Source organism: Monopterus albus, unplaced genomic scaffold (assembly GCF_001952655.1).
Source record: "Monopterus albus unplaced genomic scaffold, M_albus_1.0 scaffold88.1, whole genome shotgun sequence".
NCBI lineage: Eukaryota > Metazoa > Chordata > Actinopteri > Synbranchiformes > Synbranchidae > Monopterus > Monopterus albus.
This window is the reverse complement of record NW_018127968.1, coordinates 1,545,242-1,561,452: the sequence shown is the minus strand read 5'-3', so window position 1 is coordinate 1,561,452 and position 16,211 is coordinate 1,545,242. Positions and strand designations below refer to the sequence as shown.

Sequence of the window (16,211 nt, the reverse complement as noted above, 5' to 3'; positions counted from 1 at the left end):
CCAAAGACATGAATGAGACTCTGCCAGGAGAGCGGCCTGACACTATCCGCCTAGAGGGGCTTCCTTGCCGCTGGTTCAGCCAGAAGGACAGCCAGTACCCTGACCGGCCATCTGAAGAAGTCCTTACTGCTGTCTTCCAGAGCTTTGGCAAGGTAGTATATCTAACTTTTTTCTTCCAGCTCTTCTGTGTTGAACAGGAAATACAAATGCAAATATGGTTTCTTAAATTTAGAAACAGGACACAACTCATGTAATGTGGCCCGTAATCTTTACAAATAAATGAAATATGAATTTTACATATAGTGTAGTGCAATAAAGTATTGCACAAGAGCACCAAAAGTCATTTGAGTTTTAAGAAATCATGTAAATAACATTGCATTTACTATGTTCACTGTTCTATCTTTGAACTGTAGGTGCGAAATGTTGACATCCCTATGTTGGACCCATACAGAGAAGAAATGCTGGACAGGAACTTTAGTACTTTCAGTTTTGGGGGTCATCTGAACTTTGAGGCTTATGTCCAGTACCAGGAGTACTGTGGTTTCACCAAGGCCATAGACACTCTGCGCGGCATGAAGCTGATGCTCAAAGGAGATGATGGAAAAGCAGTGGCCTGCAACATTAAGGTACTACATGCTCTAATGGTTGTAAAGCACAGCACTATCCATGTTAATGGTTAAAAACACTGTAAGGAATGACATTTTTCTGTCTCCGTTATTTGACTGAAATATTTAAATAATTGTTTCCTGAACGTAGGTAGATTGGGGTGAGCTGATTTCACCACATATACATAACCAGGCTTGATTTACTAGCGTGTATTTGTATATATTTTATATTCAGTCCTAGAGAGAAACTGATTAGGACAAACTTTAAAGGACAGAATGTTGAGAAAACTCATCAGAAAGATCCTTTTTTCTCGTTAGCTTATTTGTTTTCTTCTTCGCTTAAGTCACATTCATTGTCTTTCTACAGTTGTAAAATCCTTCCTCATAGTATTATAAAACACAGTGTTTGCATCAGGTCAGCCCACAAACTCATGGATGTATTTGTCAAGCTGGGATTAATGGGCTGTACCATATTTTCTCATTGATACCTGCAGCCCCCCCCCATCCCAGGTCTTTACAGTTTTATTAAACACATTGCTATTTTTGGTCTGAATGGCCACTGAGAGACTTCATTAATCTGCGTGCCTGTTGTGTGTGGGGCTACCCAGTGGTTTGCAGCTGCTTTAGTGGTTTTGCTGATGTGCACAATGTTGCTAAGAGGTTGAGCTGTTCACAGTAACATAGGAGCTTTAAGACCTTTTAGTGGAATGAGAATTAAAGCTGCATCATTTTCAAAAGTAATGAGGGTAAAGGAGAACCTGGTCTCTTAAGCCTCAAGGCTTCACTGTGAAATCTAAAATAGGTTAGAAAAAGCAAAGGAGGGTCTTTATAAAAACACAGAGGTACAAAAGATATTGTAATTTGGTTCTGTTGTTTAAATAAATGAAAAAAGAGGGGGTATGTTGTAGTTCACCACCTCCTGTCTGAGCAAAAGGGGTTATATCTCAGTTGCATTACACGTGAGTTTTCCCCAGGGTGGTATAATAATATATCAATATCATGTTGTAATTAATATGTGTGCTTTTACTGGACTGGTTGAAATGACTGTACCTTAAAGCAAAAGGGCATAACAAAGTGAAATAAACCATAATAGATGCTCAAACACTACACCTGCTTTTGAAAGGCAGATCTGACACATTGTACACCATAAAAATATTTTCTGTGTATTTTTGTGTTTTCTTTAGGTGATGTTTGACACTAGCAAGCACATGAGTGACTCAGCTCTGAAGAGGAGGAGCCTGGAGAGAATGAAGTTGCAGGAGCTGGAGAGGCAGAGAGAGGAGCAGAAACGACGGGAGAAGGAAGAGGAAGAGCGCCGCAAGGAGGAAGAGAGGTATGATGGGAGACAAAAGAGCAATGGAAAGCAAATTTGGAATAAAAAAAAAAAAAAGAACCAGAGGAGATTCATATAACTGTGCAGAACAGTTGTGGAAAGGTGAAGCCCAGAACTTAAAAACAGACTGTCATACACCTCAGCTAGCAGGTAGCAAACATTAGGAGATACAGCTTGCACTTTGACTTAAATCTGATCACCAACAAGACATCTCATCTCATTACTATCAATTACCTTTCTGTGAGCAGGCCGCAACTTACTATGAGGCATATTACCTGAGCATGTGGAAAAATCATCTTAAGTCTGGTGAAAGTAAAATTTGTTTGTTAAATGAATCGGGGATCATTGCCAGATTTGAAATATTAATTTTAGTTTCCGCTCAGTACCATGTAAAGTAATAATGCATTGCTGTGTAGTTGTTTAACAGCAATCACAATAAAAATTGACCTGCCACACCAACAGATATTCATAGATGCTAAATTCGCTTTTTTCCAGGAAACAGAAGGAGCACGAAGAGGAGGAGAAGGAGAGAAAAAAGGAGGAGAGGCTGCAGAAGCGAGAGCAAAAGCTTCGGAAGAGAGAAGAAAGGAAGAACCTGAAGAGGGTGAGGCGACAGCAGGAGGAGGAACAGAAGAAGCTGCAGATGAAGATCGCCATGGAGGAGAGGAGGCTGCTGCTGGCTCAGCGCAACCTTGAATCTATACGGCTCATCGCTGAGCTGCTGGCCAGGGCCAAGGTATATCATGGACACAAAGATAAAATGTGTCTGTTCAATATGAAGACAACACTGCAGGGTGTTACTCCTCCCAGCCTGACATATTGCACAGCACAAACCCCTGTAGAACCAAAAAGAGTTTTTGTATGGATGAGTTTAACATGAGAATAATAATGTAATATTGTCGCTTTTCTGCCACAAATAATTTTATTGATTCTCTCATCTTTACGTGCATTGTTTCCTTCTCCTCCTCAGACTCTGAAGCAGCAGCAAGAGGAGAAGGAGAGGGCTGAACGCGAGGAAAAGGAAAGGCAGGAGCAGGCTCGACAGAAGGAGGAATTGGCCCGGCTTCAGCAGCTGGAGGTGTGCCGACGCAAGCAGGAGGAGGAGCTCCAGAGGGTGGAGGTGGAAAAGGAGCGAGCGCTGGAGCTCCAGCGCCGAGAGAAGGAGCTAAGAGAGAAACTCCTCTGCAACCTGCTGAAGAAGAGCAATGGAAGAACTACAGAACCTCCAGACATGCAGGACCAGGCTGGCTGCGTAACAACAGAGGAGGCCTCTGGTCCTGGTGGCAGTGACGTGATGTCGGAGGTCCTGGGTCAGGTGAATGGATCTGTGGCAGCTGAGAGCAAAGAGAAGCAGGTGTCTAAATCTAGTGTGCACTACCAAGTTTCAGGGAAAACAAGAGTCACAGACAGGAGAGGACCGGATGACAGGAAGAAAGACCGGGAGGGAAGAAGGGAAGAGGTGGTGAAAAGCAGGCACAGCAGGCACAGCAGGGATCGAGTGGGAGACCAGGACCACTCCCACAGAGAGAGGAGCTCCTACAGTGGGGGGAGGAAGAGGCGTTCCCACAGTTCCAACAGGAAGAGAAGGAGCTCCAGTCGTCATAGGAGGAGCTCCAGACATCACAGGAGGAGCTGCAGTCACCACGGCAGCAAGAGGCACAGCCATAGCCACTGTAGCAGAAGCACGAGCTCGAGCAGAGACAGGAGCAGGAGCAGCAGCGGGAGGAGCTACAGCAGGGGTAGGAGCCGAAGACGCAGTCACCGAAGATACAGCAGAGATAGCTCCAGGAGCAGCAATGTCAGCGGAGACAGGAAGAGTCACAGTCATTACAGTCGAAGATACAGGAGACACAGCAACAATAGAGACAGGAGCCACTCCAGGCGACGCTAAGCTCACCAATATCATCAGTTTATTAAGTGATATATACTTAAAGTGCAACAAGTTTTAGAAGAAAAACGGGTATTTTGGTCCTTTAATTAGGCAATGTGACCAAATGGCTGGAGAAATGTTTGGTTTAGGAAAAAAAAAAAACTAAGAAGTCTAATCAACACCACAGAAACAACTAAAGCAGCATATGTATGTGAGAAACTTGGAAGTTGTTGTGGTAGAAAGTAAAATTTATCTTTGAAATTTTAGGTAGTTCACAGTAAAGATACTGTCAGCAGCTCTGACTTAACAATATGGGAGAAAATAAACCTCAGCTTTACTGTTTGGTTTCACTAGACTATACAATATGTGAAAGATAATGTATCAGCATTTGTACAGGGTACACTAAACCCCACCCTGAAAATTATAACAAGAATAAACACAATTGCGTCTTAAACTTAGGTTCAAAGTTAGTGATCCACTATACACCCTTAGCTTTGATATTTATTTTATTAGAAGTGAAGAATGCTGCTGCTGCATTTCAAATGTGAAGCTTCCACAGACTAAAATACATACTCCTGTTTTTAGACCAACTGATAGATCTGCTAGTTTCATTTTCATGTGTTAGCTTCTAAAATATTTCTTGGAATACTGCTACAGGTTTGGCTGTGTTGCTTTTAAGCTGCTCAGTTAAACATGTGACTGAATTCTACAACAAGAGGCAGCATGTTTGATCATAGTTTTAATTAAGAAAGGGTTGTTTATTTTATATTTCTTTCTCTTTTTTTATTTGAGTACTTGAATTCTGTGGGAATGCATCCAATATACTGTCCCCCCCCAAAAGTTACTCAGTGCTCAAAGCTTTGCTAACAATCCCACAATGTGGTGCCTTTTATGGATTCCACCACTGAAGACAAGATGAGACAACATGATAAGTAATCTTGTTTACTTCTCACTACTGGTTAAACCATATATATATATATATAAATATATATATGTATATGTAGTGAGAGTGATTTCTGACAGAGCCAGGATGTTTGAATTCATGATGACATTGATTCTGACTCAGTAGCCAGTACACTCCCTTTTTCCCTGACCATATGCAAGTGATGGATTTCAGAGCGGTCCAGTTTCTTCAAGAGCGTCAGAAGTCAGGAATAACGTCTAATATTTGTTTAGCTAACAAACACAGTACCAAGTTAAAAAAAATAGGAGGTTAGCCTGTTTTCAGGCTCACGTTGTAGTACCGGAAACATTTTTAGCCTTGCTAGTTATTGTACGGACTGTTTTTGTAACTGAATTAGAGTAAGGGGGGAAGTTGGTCACACTTTTGTTTATGCTTCTTTTTTTGATGTTGTTACTTGTAATGGCAAGCCACATTTGATGTCTTGCATACACATCTACAATAAAAATCCATGATAGGAACTTTCTGAAAACCTTTTTTCTTTCTGTTGATATTTGCAATTTTGTCACTATAATTAGAAGCTTTATGACACTGTGACTCAGGTTCCAGTATTAGGTTTCTGAACTTATGCCAGCTAAATTTTCTACTCTAAAATTGTCTTATGCAAGACTGTGATCACCAAAATGCAAATTCTTTCTCAGAATTACATGTTGTCAGTCAGTCTGCATGATGTTGTGGCCATGATCTGAGCAACTCCTGTCTGTTTTTGTCTTTATATAAACGGATTTCCCCAAGGCCCTGTGTGAAGGAAGAAAGCTGTCATATCTGTATCCTGTCCGTACACCCCTGGTTTAACGAACTGTTGATGAATAATTAGTTGTCAAACTGATTAGTGTCATGGCATGTGACGCAACAGGCTGTATCATTACGTTTATTACTGCCATTCGTCTCGGCATAAGTGCAGTCAGGCCATATGCACATCTTTCATAGGGGAGTCCTGCAGAGGTCTGGTCATTCCATATTGTTGATCACATTTTGGGGTCATGAAAACATTGTGGGAAACGGGTCTGATATGAGTCTGTGCTGAATCAAAGTCCCCATGTGAGTGTGAGTGATAATGAACAAGGCAGCAGTGTACTGCCACAGAGTTGTTTCTTTGTCTTACATAGCCTGAGCCCCTGCTCTAATCCAGGTTATCTGGTTGTAATCAGCTTAGCCCACTGCTGTTCACACTGGTACTGCTGCTATCACCTTCTGTGGCTTTAGTCTGCTACTGTTCTCACCATCTTTCATACGTACACCTGTTGAAGCTTCTACGGAGTCTAAAAGATTTGCAGAGAAGTTCAGCTCACAGCTTGGAAAACTACAATACCCACCGCACTTTTCTGGGCTTCTTGTGCAAACTGTGGCCACTGCTGAATGTTAAGAGATGTGTTCAACTGAGGAGACACCTGCTGCAAACACATGTCCCAGAAAAATACTTGAATATATGGAAGGATTCCTTATCTCAAAGGTAACGCGTGGTCTATGCATGCACCTTTTTATATAGACATTTAGCCCACTGGTGCTCATTTTAAGGTTACTGGCATGACATAACTTTTTCATAACAGACGTTTTGACTTCTATAGGGAAACCACAAGTCTTACTAGAAATATTAACAATGGCTTTGCCCTGTTCAAGTTTACTAGTAAGCCATTAAGTCATCGTGCAGAATTCCAGACTCTGAAACTGATGTGGCTAAATGGAATTCAACCATTGTTAATTACTTTTGTCATTTACACCAATGCATTTCCTACTGCATGTCAAAAATACCTACTGTAGCATTTAACCTTCTGACCTTAAATGTTTACTACTGTGCATCAATTGATCTTGTACTGGTGTAAAAAAGATTAGAGCCATAACGATAGGAGCTTTAAAAGAAAAATGCGAATACTAATATTGTTTTTTGTTGGAGCAGTTTTTTTCAGTCAGTTTATGAATGAATGTATTAACTAGTAAAGGTATAAATAGATGAGAGGCTGAAAACAGCAATAAATGCAGCAGAAGGTGTAAAGTAAAAATCAGAAGAATGGGGCAGTTGAAGTTGTGCATGATGTGCAAGAAATGGTTAGTTGTGAATATACTCTGCAGTACCTATTGGCTGCTGATTCAAACCAAATGCTGCATCTTTTTCTAAAAATAAGTAAAGCTGGAATAAGAAATATGATGCATCACTAGTGAAAGAGCATGAGTTGTGCTATTCTAACAGTAAATCCTCTACTCTGATCCCTCTGTGTCTCACCTAGACTGTGTTCACAGCCTGTGAGCTGGGTGTGTTTGAGGTGCTGCTGGGTGCAGAGCGCCCCCTGTCAGCAGAGGAGATCAGCCAGGCGGTTGGGGCCAGTTTGGACGGCACTCAGAGACTGCTCGCTGCCTGCACAGGCCTGCAGCTGCTCAATACACACCAGGACAATGGACGAGGTGAACACACACACGTACAAATTGCAACTATTTAAGCATGCTGTCATTCAGATCCAGAAGTATCACACTCCTCCTCTGTCTCTCATCATCCACCTCTCCCACCCCCTGTTTCAGTGCTCTACAGTAACACAGAGCAGGCCAGTGTCTACCTGACCCGGTCTAGTCCTTCATCACTCTTCCACTCCATCCAGTACAGCTCCAGAACCATCTACCTGTGCTGGCACTACCTGATTGATGCTGTCAGGTCAGTACACAGAGCACAGCCACAATTCATTCTGCATTTGCGTTTGGCAAATTACTGCCAAGTACATTTTTTTTAAACGTTCAAACCACTTTCATTTTCTGAGCATCTGTAAACTTGGAGACAAATAATGCTGCAGGGGCAGATGAACCGAAAAGGCAATCAGTAATAAACAAATAAATGGCTGCCATAACTGTTGTTAAGGTTGAAAGGACAATGCTACAAAAGAACTGGCAGAATATTATTCAGTCAAATGAGCCGGCTAAGAGAAAGATCGTACACAGGTTGGTACTGAGGAGCCGTGAGAACTGCAGGTTTGATTTGTAGCTTGAGGATATGGATTCTGGTCCTGCTTTTCTGTTTGAACAGTGTCTCACGATGGATTTTATTCTCATTGTTATGTCTGAGGGAGGACAGCCAGCAGTTCTCAGACAGCATGACTGGATTCACTGTGGCTGACAAGTCCATCTGTGAGAAACACTGAAAAAGATCTAAAGAAATAAGGCTTCTTGATCGAATTTACTAATTCATTTGTGCAAGAAGAGCATGCAATAGAAACATGCTGTTCATCTCATTAGACAGAAGATGATTGTGAAGTCATGTCAACACACTTGATTTTATTGCTGTCTCTTTCAGCTGTGAATTTTAAGTAGTAAGATGATCAATACCTAGATTCCAGATGTTGGATACTTCTCTAACAAATGGGATGAGGGAATTATCATCGAACAAGTCACACAGCACTATATGGCTTTCATATATAAATACTTTTTCATGTCCTAGGGAGGGAAGAAACCAATATGAAAAGGCTTTTGGAGTCACCTCTGAAGACCTGTTTCAAGCTCTCTACAGGTAGAAGTGGCCTCTGATGAACACACACACGAACACACACACACACACACACACAGATGAAACACATACTCCTTCTCATTTACATTCCATCTCTGTCTCTCCATCTGAAGCCTATCTGTCTCCCTGTTCTCTCTTCTACCCACAAAAAGCTGACTCGTGGGATTCATTAGGAGCCAAAGACATAGAGGTTGTGTGCTTGTGAGCAATGGTGTGAGGAGGCTTGGGGCAGCGAGAGAGAGAATACATCTGCCATTGTCCTTGAGGACTCTGTGTGTTCATAACATCTCATGCTCAAAGTTTTCACACTTCACTAATCTGCTGTTCAGCAGTTTTCATGGGTCATTTACTCAAAGTTTCACACTTTGTTTGGAATTAGATTTGGCTCGGCCTGCCCGAGGCCCTGCACTGTGAAGTAATGTCAGTCTATCAAAACTGAAATAGTAACTTGCCTTCTTATCCTCTTCACGGCATGATCTGCCAAACTATTGTATGTTGATGGAAAGGGAATGAATGCGAGCTACTGTGTGTTTTGTTATCATGCAATCATGCAATTTAGGTTCTTGTATCTTGGCTTTTGGAGCCTGTACATATATTTCCATTTTCAATTCATTTTTGCTCTCATATCCTTAGGGAAAGCAGCTTCCCATTCTCCAGAAACCACCTCATTAGGAAAAGATGCATGCAAGATGGCAATATTCAAAATATGAATCATGCCCTTGTAATGTAGTACACCCTTCTGCAGATGAATTTGCAATTTAGCTTTAATTGATTGCAAATGAAAAAGAACATTTTTAACACCTGCGCACAATTGATTTAATGTGGAGGAGCAGTTGTTTGTCCCTGCTGATTTCCCCTGTGAAAATTGTGTGTGGATTGGGGAAACGACCACTCAAGACATTCACTGAAGTCATTCACTATATTCTTGGAGCACTGTAGCAGACACAGAATGATTCAAAGCTGGCTGGATGACTCAGACTCTTGTTTAGTCATCACCATGTAACCAGCCATGTTCTGCACCTGAATAATTTACAGCCAAGTCTACTGCTTGAATTCTCATACTTGAGAAAGCAGAAAAGATCTGGAGAGGAAACTGACAAGAGAGCATGGATTTAGAGAGGCTTTGAGATTTCAAACCTAAGCAGCACATTGCATGTTGAGATATTTTCATCTAAATATAAGTAATTTTTTTTTATTTGCTTATTTTTTTAATTTTTTTATTTTGCCCTTTTGGGTCATGTGTCAGGTGATTTCAAACTTCACAGCTGAAATCATGTTTCTGTAGGTAAAACATTTAGAAGTTATGGCATTTTAAGGGGTTATACACTAAAATTGGTGGGTTTGGCTTGGTCATCGTTACAAAGCACCTTTAAATGAATGGACTGCATTCAGATAACTGAAACTAGAGCAGAAAATACAGACGCTAACCCACTACTCACACGAACACTGATACTACAACTACTACTACAACTACTGCTGATAAGGTGAAGAGGCCAGAGCAGCAAGACAGCAGTAAAAGACATATCAGTAGTCAGGCAGCCAACTACAGGTCAGTCTGTAGAGAAATAACAGACCTGCAGTGATGTTGATGAATACAAGACTTGTCTGTTCAGACAGCAGATGGGTCAAAAACCATGCTGATGTTATAGTGATGTAAACAAGGACAGAGATAACCAGGTTAAGGCTTTTTCCTCCGTTTGACAGGAGACAGAAAAGGGCTGCAGATGCTGTCGTTAGGGGGTATTCAATAACTTGTGTCCATAATGTTCTCAAATTAAAGCAGACAGTCTGCAGGTACATCAGCAGCAGCAATGAGTCACTTTCAAAGTTCTTGTGGAGGTCACTGTGTCATCTGAAGTTTGCTCAATAATCAGAGGGTTTATCACTTCTCCACAGTATGGAAGTATGGATAAATCAATCTCACTGCCATAGAATAGAGAATGCTCTGTGTGTGTGTGTGTGTGTGAGCCTTCGTGGCAGAGCAGAGTGCTGGTTGATGAAGTGGAGGTTTCTGAGCAGCAGCAGTCACCACAGGCTCTTCTGTTCTGCTGCACCCCATCTCATATACACGTGTCGCCACAGGGAGAAAGTATATGAGGACAGGCTTTGTGTGTGTGTGTGTGTGTGTGTGTGTGTGTGTGTGTGTGTGTATGTGTGAGTCTGTCTGTTTTCTGTGGACTATTTATTGATCGAGTAGCCCCTATGGTGACAGCTTAAAGAAAATGATGAAAAAATCTTAGCCTCAGTACCATTAGACATAAATGAGAGGCAGGAAAAAAATGACTTGCTGTATTGTGTGTGTGTGTGTGTGTGTGTAGATCTGATGAGGAGATGATGACATTTATGCAGTTAATGGACTCCATTTGGAACATCTGTGGCAGAGACGTGGTCACAGCCTTTGACCTTTCACCTTTCACGGTCATCTGCGACCTTGGTGGTAAGTCACTGTGCGTGTCTGTGTGTGTGTTTGTCAGATCACCATATCTAATTTCCATAAGGCTGTGGGTTCAGAGTCATTATGAACATTTAAATAGTTTGTCATGTGTTAACTGAGCAACAGCTGGCTCAGCCACACACACATTTATACAGTATGGTGCTGTATGTGTGCACACAAAAGGAAAAAGCACACGCATACAGTCGACTGTGACCTTTGTGAGATCGTCCACAACCTCTTTTGAGTTTTTGATTAAATAAATCAGTCAGCCTTCTCATCACACCAGACTGTTTGAATTGTGTAAAATGTATAAATGTGAATGAGGACAGCCGGTCTCACTGCTTTACAGTGAGAGCAAAGAGCACAATGGCACAAATGTGAGGGAGAAAAAAATGAACAAACACAAGAAGAACTCTACAATATAAGACCGGGGCTTCTGCAGAAATGCAGACACGAGTCAAGAGGAGAGCAGGATGAAATTGGATTGGAGTGTGAAGGAGTGTGAAGGGCATGACTGCAGCTCCCCATTAGGAGTCTGTCTCTCACACAACATCTGTTGTGCCTCTACACACCTGCTGCTCAGGTCTGTCCAACTTTCTGCCAACTCGCTGACTTTAATCCAAATCAGGTATCAGTCTACATCCAATGTGCATTCAGTCGCCAGATTATTAGGTAGGCCAAGATGAAACTAAATGTAAACAGGTTGGATTTAGTTTGAATGTAAAAAGATACTGTCTGTGCAGTTTGTTAACATTTACACCACCGATTGTGCCTTTAAAGTGGTACTTCAGTATTTTAGTATTGCACTTGGTGTTTACTGTCCCTGTTAAAAATCCTTGGGGGTCTCCAAGCTGAAATATCCCTGATGACATCTGCATCAGGGATATCTCAGTCTGTTTCTTCAGACTTTAGAAGGCTCTCTGTAGAACCACAGAAGATATTATGCAACTGTCTTCACAGGCTGAGCAGCCAGCCCATGATCTTGTTGTGTAGAATCAAGTTCTTCACAGCTAAACAGGGTGGATGCAGGCATCATTCACCAGTGTCCAGCTACGATACTGATGGAAAGCCTTCACAACCATGAGCCTAATGGAGTTACTGTGTAGTGAAGTAGAACATGCTGTATTGTAGATACCAGGAATATAAACACATGGTAGTGGTAGAGTTTTATTATATATCGTGATTTTTAATTAAATGATCTGCACAAATAAATGGGTATCAGAAAATATACTAAATAAATAGAATACAAATGCAACAAGACAGAAGAAAACTAAACAATACAACACAGTTCCTGCACTGTAACAGTCACACACACCTCCCGTCAAAGGAGGTCATTAACAAACTGAGGCGGTCAGGTTAGCCTGGGGTCTTGTACAGTGTGCTGGTTCTGCTCCTTCTTGCTGCTCTTTGAGTTTCTCTTCTGCTGATTCCTGCTTGATGTCTGAGCCAGAGTAATAAATCCAGAGTGTATGTGTCTGCATTTGTGTAAAAAACTGAAAACATCTTGTACGAATACACACTGATAGAGCAGCAGCAGGCCATGTTAACAGGAAAGCACTAGAGGGCTATGCACACACACACACACACACACACACACACACCAGGCTTTGATCCTGTATTCCACCTCGCTGCCTCTTTATCACTGTCCCATTCGTTCATTCTTCATTTGTCCCTCTCTTTTTTACAAATTTGCTGCACTATCTCTATCGGTCGCTTTCTCTCTCTCGCATTGTTTTATATTCATTTTGGTTGCAAAAGCCATACAAACGAGATGATCGCCCCCATATTTGCAATATTTTGGCTTCCAGTTTGCATAGTGGCAGGAAGTGGTGCCATGTCATCCATCCTTATATACAGTCTAAGGGCTGATTCAGTCGAGGGACAGAGAACACTACCTTCCTTTCAAATGCATGTAAAATCAGCCAGATAATCAAATCAAATTGTGTTTGCGTGTTTGCTTTTCCTTGGATTAGATTCCTTAGTAGGATTCCTGGATAGCAGCTCTGCTCTGTTTCTATATAAAGCGACTGTCTCTCTGTCACTCTACATTCAGTTCAATCCAGTCTGGTTTACTGGCATGAATGTTAGATGAAGCCTATTCCCAAAGCTGCCAGATCTAACTGAATACAAATCATGCAAATAAATAATGGGTACATACCTGAAGGCATCTGTTCCACTCATGTGACACTTATGTGTATGTTTGTGTGTGTGAGAGTGGTGCTTTCCCTTGTTTAATGAAGGCTCAGTATTTTCATTGTGTGGTAACTAAAAGCAATATTCTCTCTCTCTCTCCCTCTCTCTCTACAGGCTGCAGTGGAGCATTAGCCAAGCAGTTCACGTCAGCCTACCCAGAATGCGCCGTGATGATCTTTGACCTCCCCAAGGTGGTGCGTATGTCAAGGGAACACTTTGTCAGCGAGGCCGACCAGAGGATAAGTTTCTGCCAAGGTAACATCGTTATAAGTGGATGCAATCACTTGACATTTATAATCATATGCAGCCAGTTCAAGTGCAAAAAACAGAGTTGCAAACTGGTGAGGGTCGAAAAAGGTGTGACAACTAGTGGTTATTAAACTGAGTGTATTTGTGGGTTGACTTGTAAGTCCTGACTGTAAAATGTTTTCAGTCGATGTATAGTACTTGGATCTGAAAATAAAAGCAGAATAAAAATCTCTTGATGCTGACGCATGTGCGTCTCCATTATCCCACTGAGCTGTTGTGCTGAAAACGTGTACAAAAGTGTCAATTTATACCTCACTCTTCCTTTGTTGTGTCGGCTCTCCAACACAGCAGCTAATGTAGAGAAATCTTTGATCTTGAAAACCACGAGCCAAAATCAATTTCTGCCTCTCCTGCTGTTCTCATAGCACTGATGACGGTGAACACCACAGGAGCTGTAACACGAAACACACGAAAAATTAGATGCACTGTCTTAAAATATTGCAGCTATAATGGACAGCAAGGACATGAGATTATTGGAAGAAAAACGAAAGCAGTGACAAATCAAAGAAACCCCTGATTACATGAGAGGGACACTTCCAGGTTGGCAGTGCCTCCATCCACAGGGCACGAGGGGTCACTGAATGGTCTGATGAGTATGAAACTGATGTGAATCATATGCTGTGGCCTTCACAGTCACCGGATCTCAGATCAGTTGAACACCTATGGGAGATTTTGGAGCAACATGTTAGACAGCGTCTACACCACCATCATCTAAACACCACACAAGGGAATATCTCTTGGAAGAATGGTGTTCATCCCTCCAGTAGAGTTCAGAGACTTGGAGAGTCAGTGCCAAGATGCACTGAAGCTGTTCTGGTCTACACATTATATACATCATTAATTTATTATTACTGTTTATACACTGTTGTAGCATCAAGTCTTTGCTGGTAAACTAAAATCCCCAGACATGTCTTGTCTGAATGTTAGCATCTGGAAATATGCTGTAATCAGTTGTTAGGTCACATCACCACTTTGTAGTAATTACGTTTCAGTATGTAGACCACTAGCAGAATCATTGTCATAATGCTGGAAGGCTTGTCAAGCAAATTAAAAAGTATATGAAATAATGAAATCAAATATAGCAGTGTCTTAGGTATTCATTGCATACGGGTGATGTGTGTGTTATGCATGTATTTGTATATGTCTGTCTTTAGGGGACTTCTTCAAAGATCCCCTGCCGGAGGCCGACCTCTATATCCTTGCCAGAATCCTCCACGACTGGACAGACGAACACTGCATAGAGCTACTCAGTAGAGTCCACAAAGCCTGCAAACCAGGTCTGTGTTTGTCAGGGTGTGTGTGAGTGCTGTTTATTCCCCTCCTTGAAATGAGATGGCAGATTGTGTCTCACAATGCAGCTGATCCCAGAAAAATCTGTCCTTCTGACTTTGATCAAAGACAGCTGTACACACACACACACAAAAGCATTAGATGCAATCAGGAGGTAGAAAACCCTGTGTTTTTGTCTGTATATCTGTGTGTGCACATAAGGGGAAGGAAGAAAAGCGAAGAAATAAAAAGGGTAGGGAAACCTAGTGTTACTGGGCAGTGCATACAGTGTGTATGATGTTTGTCAGTGGTCATTTACAGCAGATAGTGTGACTTGTCACAGCAGGGTAAACACAGGTGAATTAATGACATTAACGACTGCATACAGCAATTGTTAATAGTTCCACCTGTGTTGGATAAGTCAAAATGTCTGCTGTAAACGAATGTGTATGTGACCATTACTATGCCTTGTTTCCTTTTTTAATCCAAGTAAATGAAAACAGTTGGCCAGCAGTTGACCAGTTAGCTAGTTGACCATCAACCTTTACTTGCAAGCGACAGACTTGCCTCATTTGGGTTAACAAACCTATCACTAGCTGGCTCTGCTTCGCCAGAACACTTTTTGAATCAGTCAGAGAAGGGGAGAAAGAAAATCAAAAAAGAAAAACAAACAAACAAAGCTCATCTTTTTTGTTCATCCTGCAGGTGGCGCTGTGCTGCTGGTGGAGGCACTGCTCCACGAGGATGGCACTGGCCCGCTAACCGTGCAGCTGTATTCCCTCAACATGCTGGTACAGACGGAGGGCCGTGAGAGGTCAGCTGCTCAGTACGCTGCCCTGCTGACGTCTGCCGGCTTCACTGACATCCAGCACCGGCTCACTGGCAAGATCTACGACGCTGTGCTGGGACACAAAAAGACATGACTCAAGGCGTTCCTGAGATATTGCCACAAATATCACCAGCACAGAGGCATAATAATGTTCATGGTAACAACGTGAGAGGAGTTGTCACTGCAGGAGAAGCAGTTGCTCTGTTTCATGCCTCTGCCATAACAGACTATTGACATTATTGCAGAAAAACAGCTTTTGCACATGCCATCTTTATTGTTGTGTTCAGCCCAGACAAAGACAGACAGCCTAATCAACTGGTGAAATATCAGCATGCAACTGCAGCTACCAAGACTGTTAAAAAACACAGAGTCTCTGCCATCTACTGCTAGTTACATTAGCATGATAGCTAAGGTGGAACCATATCGTACAGGGCCAGTGGGAAGTTCAGACTGTGTGGAAGGTTTGATCCAATTTAATTCATTTCTTTGCATAAGAATTTATTTTTCTGTTCCCAGTGAAAATCTAGTAATTCAGTCCTCTAGACCTCCAAAACAGATCTATTAAAAATCTATCATGTACCTTGAGATGCATTGCTTTTAAACTACCTCTGACATCAAAATAGGAAGATCAACTGTCAGCGGTGTGGAGAGTATGGAGTATGAAAGCATGCAGAGAGCGTGTTACTGAGAGTAGCAGCAGTAGAGATAATATTGTGTATTGATTAGTGTCGTAGTATTTGTGGTAAATGTACACTTTCTAACCACTCAGTCATATCCCTTGTTCTGAAACCATCCTGTTTTGAACCATCAGCTCAGGGATTCAGCCCAGTCCAGTCTGATTCTGCTGTAAATGATTAACCGTACAGTGCAAAGGTCAGCCTGAATGGTCTGTAGCTTGAGCCACCGGTCTCACTGTTAAGT

The 16,211-nt window shown here is 41.9% G+C and overlaps 2 protein-coding genes and 1 long non-coding RNA gene across 4 annotated transcripts in view; 2 read left to right on the top strand and 1 right to left on the bottom strand.

Annotated features, from left to right (window-relative positions):
• The window catches only part of akap17a (A kinase (PRKA) anchor protein 17A), a 7,181-nt gene extending 1,951 nt beyond the window's left edge, over positions 1 to 5,230 (top strand). The window contains exons 4-8 of the mRNA XM_020607691.1: positions 7 to 152; positions 414 to 626; positions 1,790 to 1,938; positions 2,434 to 2,674; positions 2,909 to 5,230. Of these exons, the coding sequence (XP_020463347.1) occupies positions 7 to 152; positions 414 to 626; positions 1,790 to 1,938; positions 2,434 to 2,674; positions 2,909 to 3,829 (1,670 nt within the window). The 3' untranslated portion in view covers positions 3,830 to 5,230. The remainder of the gene's footprint in view (positions 1 to 6; positions 153 to 413; positions 627 to 1,789; positions 1,939 to 2,433; positions 2,675 to 2,908) is intronic.
• Positions 5,231 to 5,962: 732 nt separating this feature from the next.
• asmt (acetylserotonin O-methyltransferase) lies at positions 5,963 to 15,811 on the top strand. Its single transcript, XM_020607638.1, has 8 exons — positions 5,963 to 6,222; positions 6,995 to 7,169; positions 7,284 to 7,413; positions 8,191 to 8,259; positions 10,575 to 10,693; positions 12,998 to 13,138; positions 14,347 to 14,469; positions 15,167 to 15,811. The coding sequence occupies exons 1-8, from the start codon at positions 6,139 to 6,141 to the stop codon at positions 15,382 to 15,384; spliced, it is 1,059 nt and encodes a 352-aa protein (XP_020463294.1). The 5' UTR covers positions 5,963 to 6,138; the 3' UTR covers positions 15,385 to 15,811.
• Positions 11,861 to 13,823, bottom strand: LOC109964372 (uncharacterized). Of its 2 annotated transcripts, XR_002275503.1 has the most exons (4): positions 13,714 to 13,823; positions 13,444 to 13,584; positions 13,039 to 13,130; positions 11,861 to 12,131 (listed from the first exon to the last, which is right to left on the bottom strand). It is a non-coding gene; the product is annotated as an uncharacterized LOC109964372 (long non-coding RNA). The 2 variants fall into 2 exon arrangements; XR_002275502.1 differs by having other exon boundaries at positions 13,039 to 13,584.
• Positions 15,812 to 16,211: the final 400 nt, after the last annotated feature.